At 54.6% G+C, this 23,486-nt stretch overlaps 1 protein-coding gene across 9 annotated transcripts; it reads right to left on the reverse strand.

Annotated features, from left to right (window-relative positions):
• Positions 1 to 884: 884 nt before the first annotated feature.
• On the reverse strand, positions 885 to 18,044 carry CENPM (centromere protein M). 9 transcript variants are annotated; one of them, XM_045062449.1, is made up of 7 exons: positions 17,890 to 18,044; positions 17,068 to 17,147; positions 15,682 to 15,774; positions 13,218 to 13,297; positions 11,929 to 12,020; positions 3,655 to 3,742; positions 2,176 to 3,553 (listed from the first exon to the last, which is right to left on the reverse strand). In XM_045062449.1, exons 1-7 carry the CDS (start codon positions 17,944 to 17,946, stop codon positions 3,219 to 3,221), a joined length of 825 nt encoding a protein of 274 aa, XP_044918384.1. In that variant the 5' UTR covers positions 17,947 to 18,044; the 3' UTR covers positions 2,176 to 3,218. The 9 variants fall into 9 exon arrangements, 7 of the variants coding, with proteins under 7 accessions (XP_019691217.3, XP_044918384.1, XP_044918385.1 ...); XM_045062450.1 differs by lacking the exon at positions 17,890 to 18,044 and adding an exon at positions 17,611 to 17,673; XM_045062451.1 differs by lacking the exon at positions 17,890 to 18,044 and adding an exon at positions 17,505 to 17,612.
• Positions 18,045 to 23,486: the final 5,442 nt, after the last annotated feature.

The raw sequence follows: 23,486 nt of genomic DNA on the forward strand, positions 1-23,486 counted from the left end.
CTTCTCTCTGGCTGCTGCAGAGTTGGAGACAGGACACCATGGACCAGGGAGGGAACCATCTGGAAGCCGTGTAGGAGCTGGGAGTCTGGTTGGCTCAGTCGGTCGAGCATCCAACTCTTGATTTCGGCTCAGGTCATGATCTCACGGGTTCAGGAGATTAAGCCCCACGGAGCCTGTTTGGGATTCTCTCCCTCTCTCTCTGCCCCTCCCCTGTGCTCTCTCTCTTCTCAAAATAAATTAAACTTTAAACAAATTTGAAAAACAGTAAAACTATAGAAGTTGTTTAGGAGCAAAGAGCGATGCTGTGGAGTGAGGCGAGAAAGGCTGGTCCCCAGGTTTCTGGCTCAGGGGACCCTGAGGACTCACGGACCCCTGAGTCGGCTGACCCCCAGGAGCCCTGGCCCACTGCCTCTCCGTCCCCTGCCCACGGGCCAGCAACTCCATGGCAGGAAGGTGTAGGCGGCAGGGCAGCTGCAAAGGAGAAGTGGGTCTGGGATGGTGGGTGTGGGTGCGAGTGTGGGTGTGCGGTGAGGGGGTGGGGGAGCCAGGGGCCTGGAGGGGAGCGGGGGCAGGGAGGTGGGGGCGGAATCCCCACCCTCATCACAGTGGTGCCGTTACTACCTTTCGCTCTCAGGACCGCAGAGCCCTTACATTGGACCGGGACGCCTCCTTTAAACCTCACGCCTTCGGGCCGAGCGGACGGAGTCTTGTGGGAACCTGGCGTGAGGACCCCGTCCCTAGCAGAGGGTGGGCCAGTGGGGCCGGCCTGGGGCCACTTCCGTGAGCCACTTCTGCACGGGCCACGTGGGCCTCTGTCTGTCTCACTGTGGCTGCACCGGCTCCAGCAGAAAGCACGGGAGGTGGTCTTCAGGGGCCCAAGCCAGAGGAGGACAGCGACCGTTCGCTCGGTGCCTCCTGTGTGCCCGGAGCACGTGCCCAGGACAAAGGGGTAACAGCGAGAAGCGTGTGCGATCCAGGTCAGTGGCATGGGCAGGTGCCTGGCCCTGGACAAACCTCTTCACTCGTGGCTCCTGAACGGGGAGGGGGCGGGAGGCCTTGAATCTCGACTCTGCAGTTAAGAGAAATTTCCCCAACAGACCAATGTGGTAAATACTAGGTTAAATCCTCAACGTAGTCCTTATTTTGGTTTACACAGCTCTTCAGTCAAGATTAGGAATTTCTTTATTTGAATTCTTTATTTGATTACGAATTTCTTCTATGTCACTTCTTGACGGAGACGTGTCCGAGAGAGGAGTTAGTTTCACAAATCAATGTGGTTTTTGTAAATTTTTGTTCTTTTGATCATTTTTACTCACTTAAGATTTTTATTTAAAATCTTTTTCATGTTTATTTATTTTGAGAGAGAAAGAGACAGAGCACAAGCAGGGAGGGGGCAGAGAGAGACAGAGAGAGACAGAGAGAGAGAATCCCAAGCAGGCTCCCGTGCTGCCAGTGCAGAGCCCAATGTGGGGCACAATCTCACAAACCATGAGATCATGATCTGAGCCAAAATCAAGAGCCGAGCTGGGCACTTAGCCGACTGAGCCACCCAGGTGCCCCAAGATTTTTATTTATTTTTATTTACTTATTTAATAATCTCTGCACCCAACGTGGGGCTTGAACTCACAACCCTGAGATCAAAAGTCACATGCTCCACTGACTGAACCAGCCAGGTGCCCTGATAGTCTTTACTTTAAATAATTTGATATCATCACCTCATACATACTGAATAGAAAATAAGGGACTTTGTAGCTGAAAAAAGCCTACCTAATCGAATGTCTCAGTGTTCTCACGTTTTCGTTCACTGATGAATTGTTTAAAAAAATAATTAATTTGGGGTCAGGGAAAAAGGAGTCTCCAACGATCTTTGTTCCTCAAATTCCCCCCGAAACACCCTCCCAATGGCTCTGACACAGGCAGTATTATAATGTCGGTTTTCCAGAACAGGGACTCTCGAGGGCAAAGGGATGACCCAGTGCGAACGGGGAGTCTGGACAGGGTCTGTGCCCACCCGACTGCGAAGCGTGGCCGGTGCCCTTCATGCCTCGGGGACAGGGTGGGGGAAATGGGGAAACTGCCAGTTGGACCAGCTCAGTGTCAAGCTGGGGCAGTCCCTGGGGGACAGAGACGCCCGGCCCCCTAGATCTAGTTGTGAAAGTACACGGAGACCCAGGATGCATGCGCTCCTGACGTAAAAATTGCTTTTATTGTAATTCTGTAATACCTGAACACGTTCTCATGAAAAAACCCTCAAACAATACAGAAATCTGTGAGTAAGAAGGGGCCTTTCCCTGCTGTCCCCAGAGGGAGCCCGTGGACTTTTTCCTCCTATTCTGCCTTGCGCCTTTAAATTCTCACGTAAGTTCTTGCAGAAGAGCAGGTATTGTGATTCATACAGGGGTCCCAAGTGTGAGCTGTTCTGTTGGCTTCCCTGCCCTCCTGGGCCCTGCGGGCTCTCCCCTTCGATTTCGTCACAGGAGCAGGAGCGGCCAGGGTCCCCAGGGTAGAGACTCCTTTGCCTTTCTCGTGTGTTTAGCTCTGACAAATAGGACACTGCCAGAAAGTCCCTCTCGCTGGGGACAGCGGGAAGAATGTGGCTTTGGGCCTCTGGACACTAGGACAAGGGGTGGGAGAGGCAGGGGATGGATACAAAGTCCTTGTGGGGCTGGAGAGTCCCCGGTCCTTCTCCCCCTGACTCCAAGCTGTGCAAGGGCAGCTACGCCCTTCCATGAAGCAGTTACAAAATCCTTGCCCAGATTTTCACAGGCCCAAGCTGCCTGTCCTCCAGCCCTCATCCCCACCTCCATACATGCACACGTGCACACACACACGCGCAGTCTAACGCTCCTCGGGGTTGCTGGCCAGGGCAGCCCGTTCTCAGCATGGCCCGGAGATAGAGGACACGGCCCTCAAAGTGAGGTCAGAATGGAGACCCCAGCTCATTAGCATCTCAGCCACAGGGAGTAGAGTCCCCCTCTCTGGGTTCCAGGCCAGCAGGTGGAAGGCGGAAGGCTGCTGTAAGGCAGGGGTGGGGAGGTGAGAGAGCAGGGAGCCTCCCCAGCGGCTGCCTTCCCTCAGGCCTCATTCAAGTCACCAGGCGGGGACAAGGGCTGCTGGCTCTGGACCTCCTTCAGGTTTTTGGTCCCGTATGAATGATGCACAGGCCGACTCCGTGAGCAGACATCTCCATTCGTTTACCAAATATTTACTGAGATTCACTATGTACCAGGCACTGTTCTACATTCTGGGGAGACAACCGGGACAAAACCTAAATGGTGAAACCGTACAGTAGGTAAGGGGCTGGGAAGTGCTGGGGAGACAATTTCAGGAGGGAAGGGTGGCAGGGAGGGCCTGGGTGGGGGGGGCCCGGGAAGGCTTGCTGAGACCTCGGAACACAGGGATGGAGGGGAGAGTGACTCCCCCAGGATGTCTAGGGAGGAGCAGACGAGGCCCAGGGAACGGCACAGCAACCAGGAAAACGGCAGTGGCCAGTACCGACTAGTCACCTGCCTGGCCCTGTGCCCTGCATGAATCCACAGTGCTTGCCTCAACCCTGTAGGGGAGGTGGCATCGTGAATATCACTTTACAAAGAGGAAAGCAGCGTCGGAAGGATCAGGGGCGAGCCAGGCAGCCCCCCGGCCCTGAGCTCTCACCACTGCTACCACGGCACACACATCTGTGGGGTCCTCTCCTGGTCAGCAGGTGGGAGGCGGTCAGGTCCAGCCCTTGGGGAGCCTGTGGCTGAACACGGCAGAGGATGATCAGGTTCTGGGAGCCCTCTGGGCCTGGCTCTGCAGGGCCATTATATCGCCAGACCGGGCATCTGCCAAATGTTAGCTCCCGGGGATCCCCAAATGCCTTTGGCATTTCTTCTGATGTAAGAGTGCGGCCTCCAAGGAAGGCTGCCTTCCGTCCAGGTCAGGGGCACTGGGGCAACCCACCCTGTCTCCCTTCCAGAGCTGGTCCTCAGCAGCCCTCGGTCCACAGGGTCAAACTCAGGTGGGACTCAGATTTGGGCAGGGCCTGACAACCCATCACATTGTCCCCACCCTCCACGCCTCTGCCCCTTGATCTCCAGGTATCTACGAGAAGTCTTTCCACACTGATTCTCTCTGCCTGCATCCTTATGGCCCCAGCGGAGGCTGAGGGAAGGAGGTTAAGCCAGCAGGTACCTCGGGCAAAGGGTACCTTTCTGCCCGGGGGCCTGTCAGGTAGGCCTGGCCCAGCACCAGGTACGTGGGGGGAGGGGCAGGCTGTGGCAGGCCTTTATCTCAAGAACTCCCCAGGGCTCCCCTTGCCGCCCACACCCCTGGGCACAACCAGCCTGTGGAGGGCACACACGGGGCAGGTGCAGCTGAGACTCACAAGAACCTCAAGAGGCCGTGGGGACGGGAAGACAGGAAGTGAGCTGCCCCAGGTCACACTGCAGGTTGGCCACAGACCCCAAGTCAGTGAGACTCGGAGGCTGGGTCCTTTCCCACTGCATCACTTCCCCTCTGTGACCAGGGTCCCCTGTCTGAGCCCAGCCCCGGGCCGCCCCTGCCTTTGCTCACTGAGGGGTGAAGGAGGCTCAGGTGCCACGTTGCAGAGCCCCCTCCTCGGCAGGGGTGGGAAACACCATCAGATCAGGGCCAGAACACGCAGGCCTGGGCCATCTCCTACGGAGGGTGTGAGCTCCCTGGGGTGGGCCCCAGGAACAAAGAACCTGGGACCCCGAACAGGCCCCGCCCCTCTGAGAGCCTCAGATACCTCATCCATACAGCAGGGGCCCGAACCCCCCTCTTCCCTCTGCGTACTCAGACAGCATGGACGCGGCAGCTCGAGGTCCGGCACGAAGGCCTCTCCTCCAGGAGCCTCAGGCCGCCCACCCATTCAGACCGCTAGCCCACCCCGTGTAACTGCCTCCAGCATGCCCACCTTGAGACCAAGGCCAGCCTGAGAGTTCTGACGTTTGCTTAAAGTCTTGTTTGTTTAAAATAATGGTTTCTCATGCTCAGTCCCGACACCAGCTGGGGAGAAAGGTGTTAATTAGCCTGATCTCATTCTACAGATAAGGAACCTGAGGCTCTCGGAGGGTAAGTGACCTGCCCAAGGTCACGAGATCATAAGAAGCCAAGGGCAGCCTCTCCCGTCTCCCTCCACCGTGGTGATCCCACACGGCACCAAGCACCAATTCCAGGCACCACTGGGGCGTAAAGACTGGTTTTCCATCACTTCCCTTGATAGGACTGCCTCCCAGGCCGTATCCCTGGCCTCCAGACAGGGCCGAGCAGCCACACTCCCTGGCCGGGGGCAGCAGGCCTGGGAGGGCCGCTAACTGCTGGTTGGGAACTGATTGCTCAGCTCTGCTGTGGGGCAGAGGCGGCCTCTGGTTCCTGGGCCCCTGCCAAGCCCGCTGGAGCTGGCAGCAGTTGACAGCATCGTGTTCCCCCGGCACTTGGAAAGCTCTCAAGTCCTTGGCTGGAGTGTGATGCCACTTCTCTTGTTAAATGGCACCAGGTGGCAAAGAAAACACGGCACAGAGACTCGATAGAGAGAGAGAGAGAGAGAGAGAGAGCCCCATGCTGGCTGGGGGGAGGCTAAGGGTTACGGGAGGACTTCCCCTTGTCTCCGATAAGGGACATGCTCAACAGAGGCAGGCAGGCTGTATCCACACTGCCTTCCTCCCCTGCTTGGATACCATGCTCCATTAGCTCCCAAAGACCTGCCCGCCCTCCACCTGCTCCCCACGCTGCCCTGCAAAAGCCCACCCTTTATGGCCCAGGCTACCGAGAAGGCTGGCTTTCCCTGGACCTCTGCCGATCCTGCCCATCTCCTCTGAGATCAAAACCACTTTTACCTCTCACCTTGGCCTCTTCCTTCAACCCTGGATGCGTCCACCTCAGCACAGAAGCTGGCCTGCCTTCCCCGACGCCGAGGAGCCCCTCGAGCGGGCCGCGGGCGTGTTGTGAGCCCCGTGCTTGAAGCCGTGACTGTCCTGGCACGGGCAGCGCTCCTGCCCTGCTCCCCGCCCCCTCCTCCAGCAGGTCTGCCCCTGTGCTAATGGCCACCTTGGCACCTCGCGGTCCTGTCCTGAGGTGTGGACCCCGCCCCAAGCGAGTGGCTCCTTAAGAGCCTGCCCTTCCCGATAGCTGCTTTCTCGGGCATGAGGCCTGTGCGTCCACTTCTGTGTTGCCAGTCCGGGCCTGCCCAGAAGTGCCCAAACCTTTGTTCGACCATCAGGCACGTAAGAAAACAACTGCAAGGAAAAAGAAGGTGGGGCCGGTCGGCTGCCCGAATGGCTGTGTGACAAGGACATGCCTCTGGTGACAGCAGTGCTTTGCCAGCTGAAGTAGGGAAACATGGTCCACCTCACAGATCTGCTGGGGGTCACAGGAGCAGCGGCGCGAGGAGACTGGAGCGTGTGGTGCCCTGCTGTGTTGGGGACACTGGGGACCCTGACCCGAATCTGCACAGCTGACGTTCTCAGGGGGGCCCACAGGGTGGCCTCAAATCAGCCCGGTGTTTGGCCGCCAAACGCTACTGAGCACTAGGGGTGCGGTGCTGGGTCAAGCTCTGGCGGAAGCCCACAGAAAGAAGGGCAGGCCCTGTCCTCACGACGCCCGCCAGGAGTTTCAAGTCGGCCCAATCTCGCAAAGAGCACGGGCTGGGGCTGGGGCTGTGGCAGTGCCGGCCCTGCCCGGGGTGCCAGGCTGGGGCACGAGGAGGCCCCAGCACAGACAAGCAGGGTAGGGGTGGGGGGAGCCGGCATGGTCCAAGGGAGCCCAGACCTGGCTCTCCTCCTGAGGTCTCGTCCACCAACCCCCGTTTGCCCCCAAACTCCTGTGTGCCCAGCTGGCCACCGAGGAGCGGCAGGGGCCCCGACCTGGCTGACAGCATTTCTGGATTCCGACCCTGGCACTTTGGCAAATTCTAACTAGACCCAAAGGAGAAGAGGAGCCACGGTCAAGGCACAACCTCTCACTGCCGAGCAGGGAGCCAGCCCATAATTCTCCGCAACTTAGGAGTTCACAAACGGTTTAATTCCTGGCTTTGCACCAGCTTTTGAACCCAGTCCTGTGTGATTTCAAACAGAACTGTTCCCTGAGCACTTGTCTGGCACCTTGATACAACGGATTATGAAATACCTAGAGCACACAACAAGTGGAGGGAGAAATACAACCACAGCCTTGTCCCCTCGGTCGCTTCACTCAGCCCTCACAACGCAACAAGGTCAGCAGGACGACCTCCCCTCCGCACCCGGGGAAACCGAGGCTCCAAACGGCAACACCAGGTTCCTGAAGAACAGCAAGGCCAGGATGTGGGTCGGATTGGGTCACAGAGCGCAACGCCCCCTCTGCCCGGCCCTCCTCACTGTTCCGAGTCCGTGTCCCCATCTGCAAAATCAAGGGATGGAGGAGGCCAGCGGTTTTCGGAATCGTTTTGAGCCGTGGACGCTTTGTTCAAATGGAGCCTGAAGTGGCGATGTATCCGGGCAGGTGGGTGAAGACACGGGCTCTGCGGGAGGGAAGGAGCTGCAGGCCCGCCAGCGGGGCTCCCCGCTGGAGCGCGGACGAGTTGGGACGAGTTGGGTCGTGCGGGCATCTGACCGCTGAGCCAGGGCCCGCCAAGCCCCGACCCCGTCTTCAGCGACAGCGGAAGTCTACCAGTCACCAGGCGGGGGGAGCGGCGGCTCGGGGGCCAGCAGCCCTTACAGGTCCTCTGGGGCCGGGGTCTCAGAGCTCCTCAGCAGGGACAGCAGGTTCAGGGCTGAGACACCGGGCACGTGGCCAGCGCAGATCTGCAGCATGCGTACCAGGCGCTGTGCCATGGTGGCCCGAAAGCCTTCTATCTGCAGGGGGAGAAGAGAGGATGGGGGAGGCGGGTCGGGGGCCACCGGTCCTGCCGCACAGCCCGCCAGAAGGGGCTGGAAGCCGAGATACGGGGCTTAGCAGGCAAGGTTGGCGAAGTTGGGTAAACTGTCTAGTGGCCGCAGAACAGGGATCTGGATCCGGGCTAGTTCCAGACAGTGCCCGGGAGGCAGAGGCCCCGAAGGCTCCTTACCTGGGAGCTGAGGGATGGAAAAGGGGGGGCCGACAGGCAGTGGCCCTCAGGGGGACAGGGAGGTGCCATCAACAAAGAGTCCCCGCTTTTGAAGGCAGGGGCCCAGAGGCGCTGTGGGGTGGGGTCACGTAGGGCGGGTGACTCTGTTCCAGGGCCTGGCACCAGGGAATCAGTGCCCGGTGAAGGAAGAACGATGCTGAGCCGCCCTCCGCCGCCAAACGGGGCTGGCGCCGCAGGACCAGCTCGTCCTCCCTCTGCTCCTGCTTTGACCGGGGAAGGGGGCATGAGCGTCCAACCAGTCGCCCAAACTAGGGACTGGGCACCCTCGGCCCTCCTGCTCTTGCTTCCGCCTTTGTCCCTCGCGACTCCTCTTTCCAAATCCAGAGGCAGCTGTCCTTCTCCCCGAGTGTCCTCTCAGCAGACCCTGCCGCAGCCGCGCCCCGTCCCTGGGATGCTTTTCTACCTGCCCCCGGGACCCCACGCTCCCCTGGCCTCTCCTCTCCTCTGGCCTCACGGGCTGCCCCCTCCTCTGTGCCACATCTAAGGGATCCATTTAAACCCACATCACGTAAGTGGAAAATAAAAATAAGTAAAACCCATGTCGGGCCACACCCCTCCCTGCCCCCACACCCCTCCCTGTGGCTCCAGTTTTACTCAGAGCGAAAGCCACTGCCTTTACTAAGACCCATGAGGCCCTCCGGCTCTGGCCCTGCTGTCACTCTGACGCATCTCCAGGGAGCCCTCCCTGGGGGACCCTGGACCCACCAGGCCAGTCTCCACACTCCTCTGGCCCCATGTGCTCCTCCACCAGGAGTCTCCACGGCTTGCCTCCCTACCGCCTCCACAGATCTCTTAACAGTCACCCCCGGCCACTGACACTAAACCTTACTGCTTTACCGCCTCTTGACCGTCACATCCTCATTTTCTAACGTGTTTTACTTTTTTTTTTTTTTTTTTGTCCTTTTTTTAAAGTTTGTTTATTTGAGAGAGACAGAGACAGCATGATTGGGGGAGAAGCAGAGAGAGAGGGAGAGAGAAAATCCCAAACAGTCTCCGTGCTCAGTGCAGAGTCCGACGTGGGGCTCAAACTCATGAACCGTGAGATCATGACCTGAGCCGAAACCAAGAGTCGGATGCTTAAATGACTGAGCCACCCAGGTGCCCCACGCATTTTACTTCTCTACATGTTTCCTCTGCTACGACACAGCTGAGATTTTTCCCCCCCTTTTTTACTGTTTTGTTCTATGCATCCCTCGGGCCCAGAACAGTGCTTGGCACACTGTAAGTACCTAAAAATATCTGTTGACTAAATCCTTACTCTGACTTCCGTGGCCTTCGTCTCAGAAAGAGGCCTCCCAGCTGCTGCTGCCGCTCTCACTCAGGCTCCCCGGCTGGCCTCCTGCAGCAGCCTCGACCCCAGCCTCAGCTCTGGCCAAGCCTCCTCCAATCCACACACGACACTCCAGAGGCGCGGCCCCCAAACCCAAGCCTGACTACATCAGATGGCTCCTGTCACCTATAGGAAGGAACGGCTTCTTCCCATGCCAGGCCACCAGGTCTCTGCACGTCCTTCACGTCTACACCATGACTGCTGGGTCTAGCCGCCGGGGGTAGAAGTCTCTGCCTCACCAGGTTCTGAGAGGGCAGGCTCCATGCCTGACTCATTCGTGTGCTCAGGGAGCAGCGCGGGGCCCCACTGAGGAGAGCAGAGCTAGGACATAAATTCACTGGGCCAATCCCACAGCTCCGTGAATGTGTTTCTTCACGTGTAAAAGGGGGCTGATAATTCCTACCGTGCCAAGACCTTAAAACATGGCGAAGCTCAAACTCAGATATGTGGAGGACTGTGCCCTAAAAAGGACAACACAGGGGGCGCCTGGGTGGCTCAGTCAGTTAAGCATCGGATTTGGGCTCAGGTCACGATCTCACGGTTCACGAGTTCGAACCTCTCCCACTCCCCGCAGGTGAGCTCGAGCCCTACTTCGGGTGAGCCCCGTTTCTCTCTCTCTGCCCCTCTGCCCCTCGTGGGATTCTCTCTCTCTCCCTCCCTCTCTCTCTCCCCCTCGCTCACTTGTACCCACCCCTTCTCTCTCTCAAAAAAATTAAATACAAATAAATAAATAAAAAGGACAGCACAGGTACGAGGAGTGAGGGCTGTCCAACCACCGGGTGCTTCATGTGAGGGAATGTCAGGTTTGCGTTGCCAGCAGGCCAGCTGCTACGGCTGGAACTAGACCGGGGGACGCAGGCCTTTTCCTTGAGAGCGGTCAGGCTCCTCATACCTGGTACGGCCTGCCACCTACTGACCACAAGGAGAACTACACCACACCGCGCCAGGCTGGGGGGCATCTCAGCCAGGTTTAAGGTTTAAGGTACCTGAGCTGTGGGGCAAAGATGATGATTCCCCTTTAGAGATAGGAAGACGAAGGCTGCGTGGGGGAAGTGACTGTTCAAAGCCACAGTTAGCAGCCTAAGAAGGAAAAGAGACAGCAGCGTGCAAACCTGCTGGCTCTACCGTTAAACTTACTAGCTGTATGACTGAGCGAGTTGCCTCTCCTCTCCAAGTCTTGGGTTTCTGGGGTATGTTGTGGGGAAAGTCTGGAAGGGCAGGCACTTCGCGTGTGCCCCAGGCCTCAGCGTCCTGTGAGGTCAGAGTGCTGACTAAAACAGTCGTCAAGCACGAAAAATGAATTTGTGACCAAGGGGTATGCGCATCTTTATGGATGCACTGAACAAGGAGATCTGCCCCATCCTCTTATGAGATGGAAATATCTGCCCTTTCTGCTGGTAACAGCCCCAGGCAAATACTGCTAAGACTGACATCTCTTGCCTGTATTCACACCGCCAAATTTCACTTAGAGTTTAATGGGAAAAAAAAGTATTTTTTTTTCTCTCATACAAGTTCACCGATCCCCTGAATTCTACCCTTAGGCCAGAGGGGTCCACAGACCCATGAATAAGAATCCCTGGTCTGGGTGGTGGTAAGGGACAGTGTGCTGACTCAGTTCTCTCTGCATTATATCACTTTACCTTTGGGGATAGGTGCAGGACCAAGAACACAGCAGAAATGAACTTCAAAACCAATAAACACACTCTAAAACCAAGCAGGCCTGCGACGTGGGTGGGGTGGCCCAGGTCCCGGGAGCCCTCAGCAAGCCTCCCAGAGGGGACAGCTGCTGAGCACTTTCAGCAAAACGTCAGGATTCATGTTCCAGAAAGTGAGGCTGGAGAGCGAAGTATATCAGCAAAATAGAAATCTGCTCTGAGACGCTTATAATTAGACTCACCCTATGAGAAACACCAACAGAAGTGAGTTGGGACAGAACGGACACCCTATGTGTCCCTCCAACCCTCTACTCACCCACCCACCCGTCTTCCCTGCTGCCTGCTGGATGCCCTGCCCCAGGCTGGGACTAGACAAGGTCTGGGGTCCAGGGGAGTAAGGGGAACAGGGGCATTCTGACTGTGGACGGGCATGAGGGGGCACTGGTTAATGAAACAGACAAGACGCCTGGCCTCACAGCCCTTACAGCCCAGCAGGAGAGTGAGATATTAACAAGGACCCACATGACATACATAAAACTTAGTTATGAGAGAAAACGAAGCAAAAGAAGAGAAGGCAACAAGTGATCGCACTTGGCATGAAAGAGGCACTCAGGCTGAATGCATACTGTCACCCTACTTTATATCCGTGCGCCCCAACGCTTAGGGTGACAGACCTACCCAAGGTCCAGCCAGTGAGCAGAGAAGCCAAGATCCAAATTAGGATCTTGTGTCTCCACATCAGGACCTCCTCACTCGGCACTTGACTCTCCAAGAGCACTCTCGACACACCTACTGTGCTGACTGCCCTTTCCCTGCACCCCCTCGATTACTGTCCTTACCTCCAGGTCACAGAAGAACAGAGGACTTCGGTAGGTGTGGGCCAGCTTCACGATCGTGTTTCGGTGGACACTGCAGTGACTCTCTCGCCCAGCTGCAAAGAAGCCGTGAGTGCTACAGGCTGCAATCTCTACCTTCGTGGCAGTCATCGGGGAAGCACTGGGCGAAGTCATTCACTACCTCTCTCTGGGCCTCAGCTGCTTACTAGTCAGCGAGGTGACAGTCCTGTTCAACCTTCTTTTCGGGGCAGCCAAGACCATTAAATTAGAAAATAAAGCTGAAAGGGCTTTGAGAGAGTGCTCTATAAAAACCTGAGTTTCCTCATCTAGAAGAGGAGGATGGTAACAGCCCCCACTCCACTGAGTTACTATAGAGATTCGGTGAATTAATATATAGAAATGACCCGGCATTCACTTATTCATCAATGCTCATTGAGCATTATCTGTGCCAGGCCCTCCCCCCAAGGACTTTGCAGTTCAGCTGGGTGGAGGAGGGCAGCTCAGACACGCCATCCGTGTAGGTGGAAGGGTGGGGAGTCTATACGACAGAAGCGTGCGTGGGATGGACACCTCGGGGCCCAGACTGCAGGGCTGGTCAGGGAGGTGTCTCCGAGGGGACAGGAAATAGGGGTTAGCTAGACAAAGAAGAAAAAAGCATCCAGGAGAAGCTATATGATAGAATCACGAAGGGCATGGGCTCTGGAATAGGACCATCTAGGTATGAATATGGGCTCTACCACTTTTTAGTTGTGGGCCTTGGACAAGCTGGTTCACCTCAAGGCTCCAGTCTCCTCAGCTCTAAAACCAAGATAACAGTATGTACCTCAGAGGGTTGTTTGTAGCGGAGATTAAGTGATCCAGAAACGAAGCACTTTTAGAACAGTGTCTGGTGTGCAGTGAGCGCTCAATAAAGGTCAGTTGTTGCTATTTCCGCCGTTAGTGTTACAAAGTCTCTCAGGAACGGCAGGCCTTGCTCAGAGAAGGAGAAGCTGAACCAAAGAAGGGGACGGGAACACGAGACGAGACTAGACAGGAAGGTGGAAGGCCAAAGTTGTGCCTTTACAGGGCCGACCGTGGCTTTTACTCTGCAAGCCACAGGGAATCGCCAGGCAACTCTTAGCAATTATCTCAGCAGAACGATCTGCTCAGATTCACTTTCAGAGACACCCGCCAACAGGTCAGATTCCAAAGCTCACGTTCTTTGGTCCCTTGGGTGGCCTCAGTAAGAAGTCCCCCACCGCAGTGCCGGCCACACAGCGCCCGCGGTGGGGGGTGGGGGAGGATGCACTTACCGCCGGTGGCAAGGAAGGCTGCCTTCCCCAGGAAGAAGGTGGCGTCCACATGGTGCAGGGATTCCTCCACGTTCCGGAGGCTGGCGCGAGAAAACGAACCACAGGACAAACCTTACCACAGAGAAGGTGGAGGGCTGCGTTCCTCAACCCAGAGAGGCCAAAGAAGGAGAGGAGGGTAAGAGGAAACACCCCTAGAGGAATACTTCATCTTTCATTTTGTTGGAGTATTTAAAAATTTTTTTTTTCCTTCGTTTTTCTTTATTTATTTTTGGGACAGAGAGAGACCGAGCATGAACGGGGGAGGGGCAGAGAGAGAGGGAGACACAGAATCGGAAACAGGCTCCAGGCTCTGAGCCGTCAGCCCAGAGCCCGACGCGGGGCTCGAACTCACGGACCGCGAGATCGTGACCTGGCTGAAGTCGGACGCTTAACCGACTGCGCCACCCAGGCGCCCCATGTTGGAGTATTTTTAATTACAAAATGACTCAAGCCTGTACAACAATCCGGTAGTGAATATGGAGGTATTCTGTAAAAAGGAAGTCTCCTCTCCGGCACCTTCTGTCTCAACATCCCCGAGGTAACTGCTGCTGACAGTTTGGGGTGTAATTCCTCTTGCATATGAATTTTTCCTTTATATATATTCTCACACATGCAGACAAATGTTTCTGTGGGACCGATGCTAGATGTAGAATGGCTGCGTCACAGCTATGTGTCTTTTTAAAATGTACCTAGGTGGGCGCCAGGTGCCTCAGTCAGTCGAGTGTCCGACTCTTGGTTTCAGCTCAGGTCATGATCTCGCGGTTTATGGGTTCGAGCTTCACATCGGACTCTGTGCTGACAGTGTGGAGCCTGCTTGGGATTCTCTCTCTCTCCCACTCTCTCTGCCCCTCCCCTGCTCGTGCTCTCTCTCAAAATAAATAAACTTAATAAATAGGTAGGCAAATAAATATGTAAATAAATGTACCTAGGTATTGCCATATTGCTTTCCAATAAGGTTAGAGTATTTACAGTTACATCAAGTATGTGAAAACACTCTTTTCCTCCAGGAAAAGGGCCCTTTAACCTTCCGGGCCAAGGGTTTCATTCACCGGTGTCCAAGGAATGATAAAGAAATCTGTCATCTCCTGGTCAAAAAAGCCATCTTAGTCAGGTGACCCAGGCCAAGGTTTCAGCCTGAACAAGCAAGGCCTAAGGCAAACAGTAAGGATGGCTCTCGGCCCCTAAGTGTGACTACAGAGCAGGATCTCCCCAAAGACCCAGTCAGTTTTGGTGAACAGATGGGTCTCACCCAAAGAACAGATCTGCTGAGTCAGGACCTCTGGCAATCATGGCAGATCTCAGCCCTTTCTCTGCCCCACTGTGGGCCCAAGTCACTGCTCGTCTGTTCCAGCTGGCCAGGCAGCGGGTCTGGACTTGATCCTGCTGCTGGCTGTAGCTGGTATCGATCTGTCCCTGGTTCCAGGTGTTTCCACTACAGCCTTCACTTAACACACACCACATGACGAGGCATGTGCCTTGGTTTCTGTGCTGGATGCTGCGTCCTGCCTCCCCTCAGTCAGCCATCGCCCCCAGAGGGAGAGAGCGAACCTTCTTCTGTACTCCCCAGGTTGGCTGCAGTCTTGTCCCCAGGTTGCCAGCACCACAGGGAGGCCAGGCTGGGCCCCAAGCATCACCACCCGCTCATGCTTCCCTGGCTACTACATTGGGCTCCTGACCCTGGACCAGCCTTAACAGTCCTGTGCACACATTATGCTCCTCTTACCTTTTACATTAACCCTTCACCTGGAACCTTCTGCTCACTCCCAGTTTTACCTCGGTACCTCAACCTGGTCATCTCCAGCAGAAAGTCTACCCTACCCTATGTCCTGAGAGTCACAGGTCTTGTTGGGGCTCTCATAGCCCAATGCATCCTTCTTTTATAGTACCTATGCTAGCTACTACAGCTCTGTGTTCAAGAGTCTAGCTTCCTCCCCCAGGGGGCTGGGAACACCTTGGGGACAGGGGTCTATTTCATTCATGTCTGTGCCTGCCATCAGGGATACAGAGAAGGCTACAGAAAACATTAGCTCAATGACTGATGGCACTGTTGGGGTTTACCAGTCTTTTTTTTTTTTTTTTTAATGTTTATTTTTAAAATTTATTTTTGAGAGAGACAGAGAGGGAGGGAGAGAGAATCTCAAGCAGGCTCCATGACGTCAGCACAGAGGCCGATGCAGGGCTTGAACTCACGAACCATGAGATCATGACCTGAGCTGAAATCAAGAGTCGGACGCTTAACCGACTGAGCCACCCAGGTGCCCCTATCAGTGTCTTTAAAATATCATACACTTGCCACTGGCTCCCCATCCTCATCCTCTGGGCTAACCCCAGGCAGCCTCTCCCTGTGTCTTCTCCTTCCCGCATAGGTGAGGTCACCATCCCAGGTCTACCTGAGCCCTGAAGGTACCCATTCTCTGGTTCTCACCTGTATTTGCTATGAAGGTTGACCACAAACACGATCAAGTCAATTCGGGGCCGATCCACACTGGAGGGCAGAGGGAGGGACCTTGCCAGGTGGCTGAAAAACAAGAAATTGCAAGACTAGGGGCACCTGGGTGGCTCAGTCAGTTAAGCGTCTGACTTGGGCTCAGGTCATGATCTCACGGTCCGTGAGTTTGAGCCCCGCGTTGGGCTCTGTGCTGACAGCTCAGAGCCCGGAGCCTGCCTCAGGTTCTGTGTCTCCCTCTCTCTCTGATCCTCCCCCACTCATGCTTTCTGTCTCTCAAAAATAAACAAACGTTTAAAAAGAATTGCAAGACTAAAGATATATGTACCCACATCACAGTGACCATTCACATACTGACCTTCCTAGGGTAAGACGGTGTCAGGGGCTCCTCCCCTATGCCCCTGATGCTTTTGTGGGCAAGACTCCTCAGGCGAGCATAGGGGCAGAGCAGAGCCGGTCCTTGCTAGATGACTTCTGTCTGACTCCTTCTGCCTCAAAGTTGGGAACTGCCTTGGCAGGAGGGATTTGGGGCTATAAGATGGCATGGGGTGAGCCAGCTACACTGTGTGCTGGGAGGGAGATGAGACCCAGAAGACGGCTGTTAGATTGTGAAGACCTGGGGTTAAGACTGAACCCCCTTGGAGGGCAATGGAAGTCGGCTCAAATCTCAGGTCTGCCAATTACCAGCTATGTGACCTTGGGTAAGCCACCTTCATCACTCTTGCCTGAACTTGTTCCCTCATTGGAGATTCTTTAAAGTGCTGTAACGGGGTTTATTCTCCTAGTAAGGGGTGTTTCAAGTTCCCACGGAGGAGCACCCTTTAGAGCGGGGTCATGCTCCTTCCATACGGACCCTTGCAGCTTATCTATGAAGGGCAATGACACCCACATACATTCAGTCCCTTGCTTCCCACCAGCAGCTATTTCTACTCTCCACCAGTTAGAAAAAGAAAACAAAACCTAATTGCTTAGCCATCTTTTCTCCAAATTAGGGGGTTAACTGAACACTACTCTGTGCCAAGTACCGCTCAAAGCACTGGGAATTCACTAGTGAACAAAAATCAAAGCCCCTGACCTCAAGGAGCTGACCTTGGGTCCACGGGGGTGGCAGGCTGGAAACAAATAAACAGGGGAACAAGGAAATTTCTTATGATGACAAGTGCTAGAGGAACACAGAACACATGTGTGAGAGAGTGATGGAGGGTATCTTAGCTGGAGGCAGATCACGCCTTGAGGGGCTGGCCCCACCTGCGCCCGCCTCTCTGGCAGCTCCTCTGCCCGCTTACAAGAGCAGGCTGCAGTTCAGCCACGGCAGAGCGATGGGACCCCCCGCCCCCCGCCGCCGCCCCAGCCTCAGCTACTTACACCCTCAGCTCCGAGGTGCAGTCCTCCTTGAGCATCGAATCGGCCAGCTGCTGCAAAAGAGCATCTTCCGTGCCCACCAGCTGTCAGGGAGAGAAGGCGGCCTACTGATGCCTGGGCACGGCAGTCCCGCTGGAGGGCCTGGGGATCAGGCCACAGACCCAAGACCGCTCGACTCCCAGGATTCCCGCTCCCACGCGCACGACGCCGTTTACCGAGAGAGGGCTCCGCCAGGCCCCAGTTGAGGGCCCAGAATGCACCCGCTCCAGTACTGTCTGCACAGCACTTTTTTTTTTTTTTTCAACGTTTATTTATTTTTGGGACAGAGAGAGACAGAGCATGAACGGGGGAGGGGCAGAGAGAGAGGGAGACACAGAATCGGAAACAGGCTCCAGGCTCCGAGCCATCAGCCCAGAGCCTGACGCGGGGCTCGAACTCACGGACCGCGCCGACTGCGCCACCCAGGCGCCCCTGCACAGCACTTCTTAACTGCCCCAGACTCTGCTTCGGAAGGCCGGACCCAAGAGACGCTGGGAAAACCATTACCTGTCCGGCGCTGAACACAGCTTCCCGGGTCCCAGCCCGCCCAGCCGCCCCACCAATCAGAAACCGGAAAAGAGCCCTCCGCGCACCTATTGGTGGGGGCGTCCTTCAGACTCAGAGGGCGGCTACTCCGATTGGTTCAGAATGCGGCCCTCCCGCCCACCACACCCCAGCCCGAAAAGCGCGCAGCAGAACCTCAGAGAGCCCAGAGGACCAGACAGACGGTGGAGGCCCCGCCAAAGAGGAAAGGCGGTCAGGGGAAGCGGAGCAGCTGACGCCTACCAAGATGGTGGCCGTGTTCAGGCCAGGCTGCTTGTCCAGCGGCCGCAACACCGACATCCCAGTCGGCGAGTGAACCGCAGCTCTGGAAGTGCGCGCGGATCTTTCAAAATGAGGGAGGCCCGCCCTTAAGTGCAAGACCGAGGGTCGCGTGACCATAGTTGGGCGGGGCTTCGCGTGGTAGAGCAACTCTCTTAAAGGAATCCACATCCGCTTTTTTGATGGGGGCGTTCCAGCTCCGGACCCCAGGCTCTTAAAGTGCTGTCAATGGGACAGGCCTTGCCTCAGAGAAAGGTGTTCAGTGATTCATTTGTTCATTTTTGTTCACTAAGGCTCATTCATCATGCTCTTTTTTTTTTTTTTTTCATGGTTCTTTATTTTGAGAGAGGGGCGCGCGACGGGGGAGGGCCAGAGAGAGAGAGAGAGAGAGAGAGAGAGAGGAATCCAAGCAGGCTCTGACTTGGGGCTCAATCTCATGTCCCATGAGATCATGACCCGAGCTGAAATCAAGAGTCCGAGGCTTAATGGACTGAGCCACCCAGGCACCCCATTTCATCATACTCTTGATTCCTTCCCAGCCTGCCCCTCTCATTTCTTCTTCCCCATCTCATTTGACTCCATCCATGCAGCTGCTCAGAACAAAACCTTGAGGTCATTCTTGGCTCCTCTTCTTCATCCCCCACATCCAACCCATAAGCCAGCCTGCGGGTTCTAGTCTTAAAATGCATCCAGAAGCTGACCACTTCTCACCGCCTCCACCACCACCACTAGGACAAGCCACTGTCATCTCTCACCTGGACTATTGTAACAACCTTCTCACCGGCTCCCTGCTTCCACTCTGGTCCCCAGGGCTACCGGTTCTTCTCCACACAGCAATCTGAGTCATCCCTATAAAACAGAACCTGATCAAAACCCACCAATAGTTCCTCCCATCTCATTCAGTGTACATTGCAAACGGCTTACATGGACTGTGAGGCTCTATGTGTTCTGGTCCCTGACAATCGCCCTGACCCATCTTCTGCTCTTCTCCCTCTTACACTCCTCTAGCCACATGGGCCACGAGGCTGTTCTTCAAATTATTCCAAGCATCCTCCCACCTCCTGCCTTGTCCCTGCGGCTCCCTGTGGCTGAAGTTCTTCTCCCCCATAGTCACTTGGCTTGTTTCCTCACTTCCTCCATGTTTCTGCTCCAGGGCTACTTTAGCAGAGAGGCCATTCTTAACAACTCTGTGTAAAATAGCAAGTCTCAGTGGGGTGCCTGGGTGGTCGGTTAAGCATCCGACTTTGGCTCAGGTCATAATCTCGTGGTTTGTGAGTTCGAGCCCCACGTCAGGCTCTTTGCTGACAGCTCGGAGCCTGGAGCCTGCTTTGGATTCTGTGTCTCCCTCTCTCTCTGCCCTTCCCCTGCTCTTGCTCTGCCTTTCTCTCTCTCTCTCAAAAATAAATACATGTTTATTAAAAAAAATTTTTTTTAACATTTATTTATTTTTGAGACAGAGAGAGAGCATGAGCAGGGGAGGGTCAGAGAGAGAGGGAGACACAGAATCCAAAACAGGCTCCAGGCTCTGAGCTGTCAGCCCAGAGCCCGATGCGGGGCTGGAACTCATGGACCAAGAGATCATGACCTGAGCCGAAGTCGAACGCCCAACCGACTGAGACACCCAGGTGCCCCAAAAATAAATAAATATTAAAAAAAAATTAAAAAAAAATAGCAAGTCTCGGGGAGCCTGGTTGGCTCAGTTGGTAGACCATGCCCCTGTTGATCTTGCGGTTGTGAGTTCAGGGGTGTACATAAAAAAATAATAATTACAAAAAAAACCCATTATCTTTATTTCATTTTTATTTGAGAGAGAGAGAGAGAGAGAGAGAGAGAGAGAGAGAGAGAGAGAGAGAAAGTGTGTTCGAGCAGGGGAGAGGGACAGAGAAAAAGAGAGAGAATCCTAAGCAGGCTCCATGCACAGCACAGAGCCCAATATGGGGCTCGATCCCACAACCCTGGGATCATGACCTGAGCTGAAATCAACAGTCAGACACAACCGACTGAGCCACCCAGGCGCCCTGGAAAAAAAAAAAAAAAACCCATTATCTTTAAAAAAATAGCAAGTCTCCCCCATATTCCCTCTCTTTCTTTTTTCTGCTCTATTTTCTCAATCGCACTAATCTCCACATACAGTTAAGAACTGTACAGCCTGTGTAATTTTACAGTATTTACAAACTAATAAACTGTCACTGTTTACTATTATTTAGTAATAGTCCATTACTGCTTCACGGATGCTGGCAGAAGACATGAAACTCCTGGGTAAGATTTGTCTCTAATGTTTCCCATTACTCATGGTAAAACCAGTAGCTAGGGCTTTATGTTTGTGTGCGCCAGTGCCCCATGTCCCCCGAGCCCTGCAAAGGACCCATCATGGAGGCCCATACACCTGGTGGATGGCAGCCCCGAGGAGGAACACGGGGATTAGAGATTCACTGCTTTTATAGTGAGTGGTAGGCAGGCCTGTTCTTTGTCGGGGATTGGGGGAGATGTCCCCTCATTCTCCAAGGTTGCTGCAAACACAACCCTGAGACAACCCCGGGCAAAGAGCTTTCAGGGCCTTGCCATACCCAGCAAGAACCCGCAGGGATGCTCCAGGGCCCATGGTAGATTGCTTCTCCCAACAGCTATATAATTACTTGCTCACTGTCTGTCTCTCCAGCTAGAGCATAAGACACATGAGAGCAGAGACTTTGTCATTTTGCATGTCCAGCCCTTTAAAAAGTGCCTGGTACATGGTAGTCGCTCAGTAATTATTTGTTGAATGAATGGATTGATTTACATCCATTGATCCTCTCATCATTTCCGAGGGCAGACCCAATGCGCCACCCTGAGAATACAGATGAATCAGACATTATCACCTCTGGGGTGGGGGAGTCAGACCCTGATCACACAGTGTGCTCACTGCTGTGATATCTAGAACGGCAGAGGCATATTCCCATCTAACCTAAATCCTCACTGCGGACTAAACTATATTTTGCTTAGAAAGAGCTGGAAATAAATGACTTCACGGAGTCCCTGCCCCAGCACGGATGGGCTTTGATTCCTCCGGCAGAGGGTGTGGAAGAGACTCGCCAAAAGTCTGAGAGTAATGAGTGCTCTGAACATAAAGTAAGGTGGGCTGGAGGACAGGGCAGACAAGAAGAAGCTATGTTAGGTCAGGGGAGGCCTCTGGAAGAAGGCGATGTGTTTTCTTTGTCGTTTTATTAAATTTGTTTTAAAATTTATTTATTTATGTTGAGAGAGAGAGAGGACAGGCAGAGGAGGGACGGAGAAAGAGGGAGAGAGAGGATCCTAAGCAGGCTCCGTGCCACCAGCGCAGCGCCCAATGTGGGGCTTTAAGGCACGAACCGTGAGATCATGACCTGAACCGAAACCAAGAGTTGAATGCTTAACCGACTGAGCCACTCGGGGGGCCCCAAGAAGGTGGTGTTTGAGGGACACCTGGGTGGCTCAGTCGGTTAAGCGTCCAACTCTTGATTTCGGCTCAGGTCATGATCTCACAGTTCGTGAGTTCGAGCCCCACATCATTGGGCTCTGCACCGACAGTGCGGAGCCTGCTTGGGATTCTCTCTCCTTTTCTCTCTGCCCCTCCCCTGCTCTCTCTCTCTCTCTCTCTCTCTCTCTCTGAAAAAATAAATTAATTAAAAAAAAGAGAGAAGGTGATATTTGAGCAGATGCCTGAATTTAGTGAGAGAGGAGCCAGTTCAGTACGTTGAAGAAGAGGCTTTGGGCAGAAAGCAGGTGCTGAGAGCCTGGGGGGTGGGAGGGTGGGGAGCACCCCTGTCACTTCTGAGGAGCAGCAACGAGGCCAGTGGCTGAAGTGGATGGAATGAGGAGAAACTGGGGAGAATGAGGTCTCAGAGGTGACTGAGGTCCTTAGAGTGTCACAAAGAGATTCTGGCTCCGGTCAGCACTTTCTAGGAGGGGCTGAGCTGAGACCCATTCAATCAACACGTGCTGTGTGTCTGCTTCAGGCCAATGCTGGTGCTGGGCACTAGTGACCCAGGCACCAGAGGTGTCACCCCTGCTTCCGTGATAGAAGGACAGATAGCAACAACCAAAGCAGCACGGTTGGTGAGGGCCGCCCCAGGGAGCGGAGGAGCCCAGATGCATGAAGGGTCCCTGGGGAGCCACGGCTACACTTCGCTGGGGGACGTGATTATTGGCTGTGGCGCTAAGACGAGTTGGTGCTTGTCACACGGGCGGTGCAATACACAATAGTCGTGAGTAGAATCGCACCGTGATGAAGGGTGGGGATTGGCAGGAAGGGCAGACCCAGGCCTGGATGGAAACTCTTGTATCAAGAACACCCAGGGGTGCCTGGGTGGCTCAGTCAGTTGAGCATCTGAATCTTGATTTTGGCTCAGGTCACGATCCCAGTGCTCAGTGTGGAGCCTGCTTGGGATTCCCGCCCCCTCCCTCCAACGCCCAGAACACCCAGAGCTGGCAGGGCCGTCAGACGCTCTCTGGGATACTGTCTCTGAAATCAGCTTCTGTGGAACTCTGTGGAGATACCTCAGGGATGCTGGAGGGGACAAGCCCACCCTGTTATTTCACAGAAGCAGCTCAGGCTTTGTCTCTATTACATATTGAGCTTCCCCTAGTTCTGAAAAAATATCTTTAATGCTCGTTCATTTTTGAGAGAGAGCGAGCGCACGCACTCTCAAGTGGGGCAGGGACAGAGAGAGGGGGACAGGGGATCCAAAGCAGCCTGATGCTGGGCTTGAACCCACGAACCATGAGATCATGACCTGAGCCAAAGTGGGACGCTTAGCCAGCTGAGCCACCCAGGCGCCCCAAGCTTCCCATAGATTTTTGTGGAAATAAAGAATCCTGTGGCTGGTTTCTCTGTGCCCCTTTGTCTTCCCTCCCCCAACTCCGATCTGTTCTCCTACTCCAAACTGTTGAAAAGCGCTTTGGAGGCTTTGCTCACAATTGTCCAATACTGGAAACAACCCAAATGTCCTTCAGTGGTCAACAGATCAACAAGTTGTGGTATACTGATAAATGGAACAGCATCGGTGAGCAACAAAAGCGCTGTGCTGAGGCCCAGACACAAAAGAATGTGTGTTGTATTTGAGTCCATTTACATGGACCCACCATGGTGGGTAGTCAGATTTAGTGCCTGGCACATAACACGTGCTACCTCGTTGTTTGTTCTTACTCTCTGAGCCTCAGTTTCCCTAACTGTAAAATGGGGATAAGAAACAGGATCCATTTCTTTTTTTTTTTTTAATTTTTTTTCAACGTTTATTTATTTTTGGGAGAGAGAGAGACAGAGCATGAACGGGGGAGGGGCAGAGAGAGAGGGAGACACAGAATCGGAAACAGGCTCCAGGCTCTGAGCCATCAGCCCAGAGCCTGACGCGGGGCTCGAACTCACGGACCGCGAGATCGTGACCTGGCTGAAGTTGGACGCCCAACCGACTGCGCCACCCAGGCACCCCTAGGATCCATTTCTTAAGGTCGCTGCGAATGTTTAACAAGATAATGCCTAAAGAGCTTTTAGCACCAGGCTGCATCAGAACCAGCACTCATGTAACATTACATATTGAGGAGCC

This window comes from Felis catus, chromosome B4 (genome assembly GCF_018350175.1).
Source record: "Felis catus isolate Fca126 chromosome B4, F.catus_Fca126_mat1.0, whole genome shotgun sequence".
Lineage (NCBI taxonomy): Eukaryota > Metazoa > Chordata > Mammalia > Carnivora > Felidae > Felis > Felis catus.

Bases quoted from the DNA above. Each gene is read 5' to 3' on its own strand.
- CENPM (XM_045062449.1), bottom strand. From the start codon at position 17,946: ATGTCGGTGTTGCGGCCGCTGGACAAGCAGCCTGGCCTGAACACGGCC. The intron at 15,775-17,067 runs GTAAGTAGCTGA...CTTGTTTTTCAG, and splicing joins TGCACCTCGGAGCTGAGGGT to CCACCTGGCAAGGTCCCTCC. The intron at 13,298-15,681 runs GTGAGAACCAGA...TTCTCGCGCCAG, and splicing joins AACCTTCATAGCAAATACAG to CCTCCGGAACGTGGAGGAAT.